This window comes from Orycteropus afer, unplaced genomic scaffold (assembly GCF_000298275.1).
Source record: "Orycteropus afer afer isolate SDZICR_OR568_19922 unplaced genomic scaffold, OryAfe1.0 scaffold00004, whole genome shotgun sequence".
NCBI lineage: Eukaryota > Metazoa > Chordata > Mammalia > Tubulidentata > Orycteropodidae > Orycteropus > Orycteropus afer.
The window spans coordinates 28,322,837-28,330,846 of record NW_006921591.1 but is presented as its reverse complement, the minus strand read 5'-3'; the positions used below and the strand labels follow the sequence as shown (position 1 = coordinate 28,330,846).

The 8,010-nt window shown below is 38.8% G+C and overlaps 1 protein-coding gene across 1 annotated transcript in view; it reads right to left on the bottom strand.

Annotated features, from left to right (window-relative positions):
• CNTNAP5 (contactin associated protein family member 5) overlaps nt 1-8,010 on the bottom strand; it is a 1,495,600-nt gene that overhangs the window by 262,452 nt on the left and 1,225,138 nt on the right. The window contains exon 17 of the mRNA XM_042780525.1: nt 5,727-5,945. Coding sequence (XP_042636459.1) covers nt 5,727-5,945 — 219 coding nt within the window. The remainder of the gene's footprint in view (nt 1-5,726; nt 5,946-8,010) is intronic.

Genomic DNA, 8,010 nt, shown 5'->3' with positions numbered 1-8,010 from the left:
TTGACAACCTCAATCTTCTCTCCATTTATTGTGATGCTGCTCATTGGTCCAGTTGTGAGGAATTTTGTTTTCTTTATATTGAGATGTAATCCATACTGCAGACTGTATTCTTCAACCCTCATCAGTAAGTGCCTTAAGTCATCATCACTTTCAGCAAACCAAGTTGTATCGTCTGCGTATCTCAGGTTGTTAATGATTCTTCCTCCAATCCTCATGCCGCATCTTTCTTCATATAGTCCAGGTTCTCGGATTTATTTGTTCAGCATATAGATTGAACAAGTGTGGGGAAAGGATACAACCCTGACACACTCCCTTCCTGATTTTAAACCATGTAGTGTCCCCTTGTTCAGTTCGAACAACAGCCTCCTGATCAAGGTATAGGTTCCTTATGAGTACTATCCAGTGTTCAGGAATTCCCATTCTTCTCAATGTTATCTGTAATGTGTCATGATCCACACAATCAAATGCCTTTGCATAGTCAATTAAACACAAGTAAACATCTTTCTGGTATTCTTTGCCTTGAGCCAAGATCAATCTGACAGCAGCTATGAAATCCCTTGTTCCATGTCCTCTTCTGAATCTAGCTTGCACCTCTGGAAGTTCTGTGTCAATATACTGCTGCAACCGTTTTTGAATTATCTTCAGTAAGATCTTACTTGTGTGTGAAATTAATGATATTGTTCGATAATTTCCACATTCTGTGGGATCACCTTTCTTTGGAATGGGTACAAATATGGATCTCTTCCGGTCAGTTGGCCAGGTAGCTGTCTTCCAAATCTCTTGGCATAACCGAGTGAGTGCCTCCAATGGGGCATCCATTTGTTGAAATATCTCAATGGGTATTCCGTCAATTCCTGGAGCCTTGTTCTTCATCAATTCTCTCATTGCAGCTTCGACTTCAGTACCGTTGGTTCTAGATCATATGCCACATCCTGAAATTGAGGAAAATTGACCAGTTTTTTTTGGTACAATGACTCTGTGTATTCCTTTCATCGTCTCTTGATGTTTCCTGCATCATTCAATATTTTGCCCATAGAATCTCAATATTACAACTCAAGGCTTAAATTTTTTCTTCAATTCTTTGAACTTGAGAAATGCCAAGTGTGTTCTTCCCTTTTGGTTCTCAAACTCCAGGTCTGTGCACATTTCATTATAGTTATTGGTTTTGTCCTCTCAAGCTGGTCTTTGAAATCTTCTGTTCAGCTCTTTTATCTTGTCATTTCTTCCATTGGCTTTAGCTACTCTCCACTCAAGGGCAAGTTTCAGAGTCTCTTCTGTCATCCATTTTGGTCTTCTCTTCTTTTCTCATCTTTTTAGTGATCTCTTGCTTTCATCATGGATAATGTTCTTGATATCTTCCCACAATTCTTCTGGTTTTCAGTCATTGTTGTTCAATGCATCATATCTATTCTTTAAATGATCTCTAAATTCAGGAGGGATATATTCAACATCATATTTTGGCTCTCTTGGACTTGTTTTAATTGTCTTTAACTTCAAGTTGAACTTGCACATGAGCAGTTGATGGTCTGTTCCACAGTCAGCTCCTGGCCTGGTTTTGGCTGAAGATATTGAGCTTTTCCACTGTCTCTTGCCACAGATGTTTTCAATCTGATTTCTTTGTGTTCCATCTGGTGAAGTCCATGTGTAGAGCCACCATTTGTGTTGTTGAAAAAAGGTGTTCGTAATGAATAAGTCATTGGTCTTTCAAAATTCTACCATACGAATTCCAGCATTATTTCTGTCACCAAGGCCAAATTTTCCAACTACTGGTGATTCTTCTTTGTTTCTAACTTTTGTATTCCAGTTGCCAGTGATTATTAACACATCCTGATTGCATGTTCGGTCAATTTCAGACTGCAGAAGTTGATAAAAATCTTCAATTTCCTCATCTTTGTCTTGGTGGTTGGTGCATAAATTTGAATAATAGTCATATTAAGGGGTCTTCCTTGTAGGTGTATGGATATTATCCTATCACTGACAGCATTGTACTTCAGGACAGATCTTGAAATATCCTTTGTGATGATGAATGTCACACCATTCCTCTTCAAACTATCATTCCTGGCACAGTAGATCACATGGCTGTCTGAGTCAAAATGGTCAATACCAGTCCATTTCAGCTCACTAATGCCGAGGATATCAATCTTTATGCATTCCATTTCATTTTTGACAACTTCCAATTTTCCTATATTCATACTTCTTATATTCCATGTTCTGATGATTAATGGATGTCTGCAGCTGTTTCTCCTCAATTTGAGTGGTGCCATATCAGTAAATGGAGGTCTTGAAAACTTTACCTTATCCATATGAGTAAGGCTGTATTTACTTTGATGATGCAGCTCTTTCCCAGTCCTATTTTGAGAACAAGGGATACATCGTTTAAAATCAGGAAGGGAGTGTGTCAGGGTTGCATACTTTCTCCATACTTATTCAATCTGCATGTTGAGCAAATAATCCAAGAAGGTTGACTATACGAAGAATAACATGGTATCAGGATTAGAGGAAGAGTCATTATCAACCTGCGATACAATGACAACTATGCTTGCTGAAAGTGAGGGTGACTTGAAGCCCTGATTGATGAAGATTAAAGACTATAGTCTCCAGTATGGATTACATCTTAACATAAGGAAAACAAAAATTCTCTCACTTGGACCAATAAGCAGCATCAGCATAAATGAAGAAAAGATGGAAGTTGTCAAATATTTCATATTACTTGGTTCCATAATCAACACCAATGGAAGAAGTAATAAAGAAATCAGACAATATATTGCACTGGGAAAATATGTTGTAAGAGACCTCTTTAAAGTGCTGAAGAACAAAGATGTTTGTTTTTGATTAAGGCGTGCTTAACCCAAGCCATGTTATTTTCATTCACTCATATGTATGTGAAGCTGGACAATGAATGAAGAAGAGTTGACGCTTTTGGGTTGTGGTGTTGGTGAATATTGAAAATACCGTGGACTTTCAGAAGAACTAACAAATCTGTCCTGGAAGAAATGCAGCTGGGATTATCCTTGGAAGTGAGAATGAGACTTTGTCTCACCTACTTTGGTCATGTTTTCAGAAGGGACCATTCCCGGAGAAGGCTATCATGCTTGTTCAAGTGGAAAAACCAAAACCAAACTCACTGCCATCAAGTTGATTTGACTCATAGTGACCCCTCCTTGGGTTTCTGAGGTGGTGTCTTTACAGAAGTAGATTGCCCAATCTTCCTTCTGAGGAGAGGCTGGTGGGTTTGAACTGACAGCCTCTGGTTAGCAGTCAAATTCCTTAGGTACTATGACACCAGAACTCCCCATTAAAGTGGAGCGTCAACTAAAAAGGGGCAGGCCCTTAATGAGATGAATTGACAGAGTGGCTGCTACCATGGACTCAGATATATCAAGGATATGAGTCTGGCTCAGTACAAGGCAGTGTGTTGTTCTGTTGTACATATGGTTCTCATGAGTCAGAGTTGACTCAATGGCACCTAACAACAACAAAACATTTAAAGCTATTTTTTCATGTTTTTAAATTTTACAAGCCCTGTTCAACCCACTTTCAAGAAATCCTTTTTGAATTAAAGCATAAGTCTGGTTTTCTACCTTGAGTGACATCTAATGTTGCTGACATCTCTCTCTCTTTCAACATACAGACATACACACTATCACCTGTACACACAATCCCTTATGTTTATAAAACCCCAGGAATTACAACAAGAGAGTTAAAATCTTGCCAATTTTAATAGGCTCAACTGCTAATGATAGAACTCTTGCTAAAAATCCCAGGCCTTATCTGTCACACACACACACACACACACACACACAAACATGACTATAAGATCAATCCCAACCATCCAAACAAGCACCTAGCCTGTCTTGTTATTAGGTATAGTTAGGTCAGTTCTGACTTTTAGTGACCCTAAGTACAACAGAAAGAAATATTGCCCAGACATGTGCCATCCTCACAATTGTTGCTGTGCTTGTGCTCATCATCATTACAGCCACTATGTTAATCCATCTTGTTGAGTTTTCCCCTTTTTCATTCTGCTTTACATAGCATGATATCCATCTCCAGGGATTGATCCCTTCTGATACCATGATCCAAGTATGAGAAATGAAGTGACTATTCTAATGAGCATTCCTCTTGTACTGCCTTTACGACAGATGTGCTTGTTCTAGTAGTCCATTGTTGTTATTGTTGTTATGTGCCATCAAGTTGTACCTGACTCATAGCGACCCCTCCTTAAGTTTTCGAGGCAGTATCACTACGGAAGTAGATTGCCCAACCTTCCTTCCAAGGAGTGGCTGGTGGGTTTGAATCACCAGTCTTCTGGTTAGCAGTCAAGTGCCTTTGGCACTATGCTACCACAGCTCCTGGTCCATAAGTATATTCAATATTCTTTACCAACACCACAATGCAAATGCTTAATTGTTTTATTGTCTTCTTTATTCATTGTCCAGCTCTCATAAACATATGAGACTATTGAACATACAATGGCTTTGGCCAGGTACACCTTAGTCTTGAAAGTGTTATCTTTGCTCTTAAACACTTTAAAGAAGTCTTTTGCATCAAGTTTGCCCAATGCAATATGTCATTTGATTTTTTAACTCTTGTTTCCATGGATGTGATTGTGGACCCAAGTAAAATGAAATTCTTGACAAGTTCATTATTTTCTCTATTTATCATGATGCTGTTTATTGGACTATTTGTGAGGATTTTTGTTTTCTGTATGCTAGGTATAATCCATATTGAAGGCCATAGTCTTTGATCTTCATCAGTAAGTGCTTCATGTCTTCTAAACTTGCAGCAAGCAAGGATGTGTCATCTGCATGCCCTAGGTTATTAATGAATCTTCCTCCAATCCTGATGCTGTGTTCTTCATCTAGTCTAACTTTTTGGTTTATTTGGTCAGCATACAGGTTGAATAAATGTGGTGAAAATACAGAATCCTGATGCACGCTTTTCCTGATTTTAAACCACAGAGTATCCTTTTCTTCTGTTGGAACAAAGCCTGTCTTAGGCACTTGGTAAGTATGTGTTGAATGAATAAGACAATGATTCAGAGGATGGTGTCTGAGTCTTTCCAGTCTCCACTTAGAGCAGGAGCAGCATATTCAGATGAACAAAACATTGTAGACCAATTCCAAGTCTCCTGGGAAAGGCCAGTAGACAGATGTCTGTTAGTGGAGCAAGACTGCCTCTCCGTGCAAGCAATAAAGCAGCCACTTAAGTGGTACCAATGATTTCAGAGTATTGAGGCAGTGCCTAGTTTAAAAAGGAATACTCATCTCTCACCATTATACTGATTGAAATCCCTTTGAAATGGCACAACATATTTCACTGTACTGTTATCAATAATTATCAGGTGTTGGGTTTCTCTTAGAAGAGTCCCACTGTTTTAGAGCACATGGATTAAGGTGAAAATGGATGATACATTCTTTTTCTATGAGTAGATTTTGATCACAAGTATGACAAACAACAGGGGTTTATGGAGACTGAAAGTAACATATACAAAGAGAACAGACATAGAAAGAATCAGAGACCACTGCAAAATTTGCTAATGCTATAGCTAATGAAGTCAGAAAGAAAGAATTAATGAAAAATTAAGTTCATGATTTTAAATGTTTTATGACATATTTTAATCATTTTCCAAGCCTAAAATAAAATATCTACTTTCCTTGGTCTGGTTACATAGTGGCCTCTTAAGGTGTACAGCATGAAGGATGACACCTCAACATGTCTCCTACCTACAAATAACTGGCTATTCAGCTGCAATCGGAAATGGCCCTCCTCCGAAGTCTCTCTGACCCTTCGAGGAAGGCTGTCCACCTGGAGTGAGGTCTCCTTGAGGTTCCTCTCAGCCCGGACATAATGCCATTGGTTGTCATTCAGAGGAGAAGGCGACTGGACTATGAGCTGCACAGGGCCGTTCCCCACATCAATGGCAAAAGTGATCTTGGAAGGAGCTGAAACCAAAACGAAAACAAAAATGATAAAGAAGGAAGTTATCAGTGTATTGAGCGTCCAAGTATATCTTAAATCAATGGGAAAAAGGATTGACTTCAACTGAAATCTCTGCCGCACTGAAATTAACAGTAACAATTACCAAATAGTGGTAGCATAGTGCCTAAGGCACTTGACTGCTAACCAGAAGGCTGGTGGTTCAAACCCACCAGCCACTCCTCAAGGGAAGGTTGGCAATCTACCTCCGTAGTGATACTGCCTCGGAAACCCAAGAAGGGGTTGCTATGAGTCAGTCCGACTGGATGGCACGTAACAACACAACAACAACACTGACAGTGGGATTGGTTTGGTTTTGGTTTAACGCATCCTAAGGTTTTTGTATGTTATTTGTTTACTTTTTCAAGGCTAGCATCTGCAATATGAATTCAGGAAGGAGGATAGGGACCGAGGCTGTTTGTGCTGATCTGATAAACACATACCAATGCTGAGGCTTTGGGTTCTGTACATGTACTCTGGCTTCAGCTATGTCCTGGATATCTGTAGACATGGGATGTATTGGAGCTTAAATTCTGAAGCACCTGGTTTGTGCAAGGCTGCTAGATTGGGGGCCCTAACTCCATGTTGAGTCTTGACATAAGTTTAAAGGACTATTTGAGTTGCTTCTGATCTTTAAACCACCACTGTGGCTATGCATATAAAAGTTCCTGGACAAACCTAGGGAGAAGCAGTTTGCCCTCAGGAATAGTGTGGTTGAAAGTACATTATGCTCACACAAAGAACTAGAGAACTTGACTGTGTCCTTTTTTAATTTAAATTAAGATTGGTATACTGGTATTGCCTTGTAGCCACCTTGGTCTGGTTACATAGTGGCCTCTTAAGGTGTACAGCATGAAGGATGACACCTCAACATGTCTCCTACCTACAAAATATCAGGACTACCATACAGCCAAATGGTCAACCCCCAGAATCAGTTCTGTAACTCTTTTTAATATTCAGTTATTTAAGGATCCTAATCATGGTTCTTTATTCACTTCTGTAGTTCCAGTGCAACAGTGATGAATTGATCTGTGACCCATTATGATTTTGTGATGATTTCCTTGCTTTAAATTGTATATAATTAGCCCCATGGCTGTGACTCTGTGAACTCCATTTGTCCTTCTGCACTGTGTACATGCTGATGATTTATCTCATTCTGGATGATTGTCTTTCTTTTGTCTTTATCCTAAGGCTTAATAAAAGGGTCTCTATAGAACTTGTTTAAATCTGTTTTCCCCCTTATTCCAAGGATAAGCTAAGTAGTTTTGCTTTGTTCTCTGGGAATTCTACTACACTCGTCCAGGATATTTCATTATGAATCGAGTTCAATTTGATGGCAAATAACAACAACAGTGATGCTCAGAATCAAACCAAAGTCTTATGCCTACAGGACTGGGCTAGTTCCTCAAATCCTTCCACACATTTATAATAATATGAATATCAAGGAACCCACATGGCAGCAAGATAGAAATAATATTGATGGTGATGATGATGATGTGGTGACTAAGCGAGAGAAAGAGAAAAATGGCAGCATAGTAGATTAACTCTATGACTAACACTACTAAAAATTGGCTGTGGATTCTTTAACCCTCAAAACAAGTCTATGAAACCAGCATTAGTTTAATCCCATTTTTATATGTGAGAAAACTCAAGATCAGAGACATATGAAAAACTTGCTCAGTGTTTTTCAGACAGATAGTAAATAGAATCTGATTCAAAAGCAGAGTTTTTTACCATCTTGTTCTAGTGGATATATTTCCCTGTCTCGTTATTACACATGCCTGAAGAAAGTAAAGAGGCTAACTATAAATTGAGATTGAGGAAAGGACAGTTTTATTTGAGTAACTGGAGCCTTCATAAGCCAGACTTTCTCTTCCTCTCAGCACTTTGCAGTTGCAACCTCCACAAAATAAATAAACAAAATAATAATACAAAATGTAAACAGTACATGGTTATTTGGCATAATCATCAACTATCAGGTCTGAATTATCAGAGATGCTAAAGATCAAATGCCAATCCCCTGTCAAACCT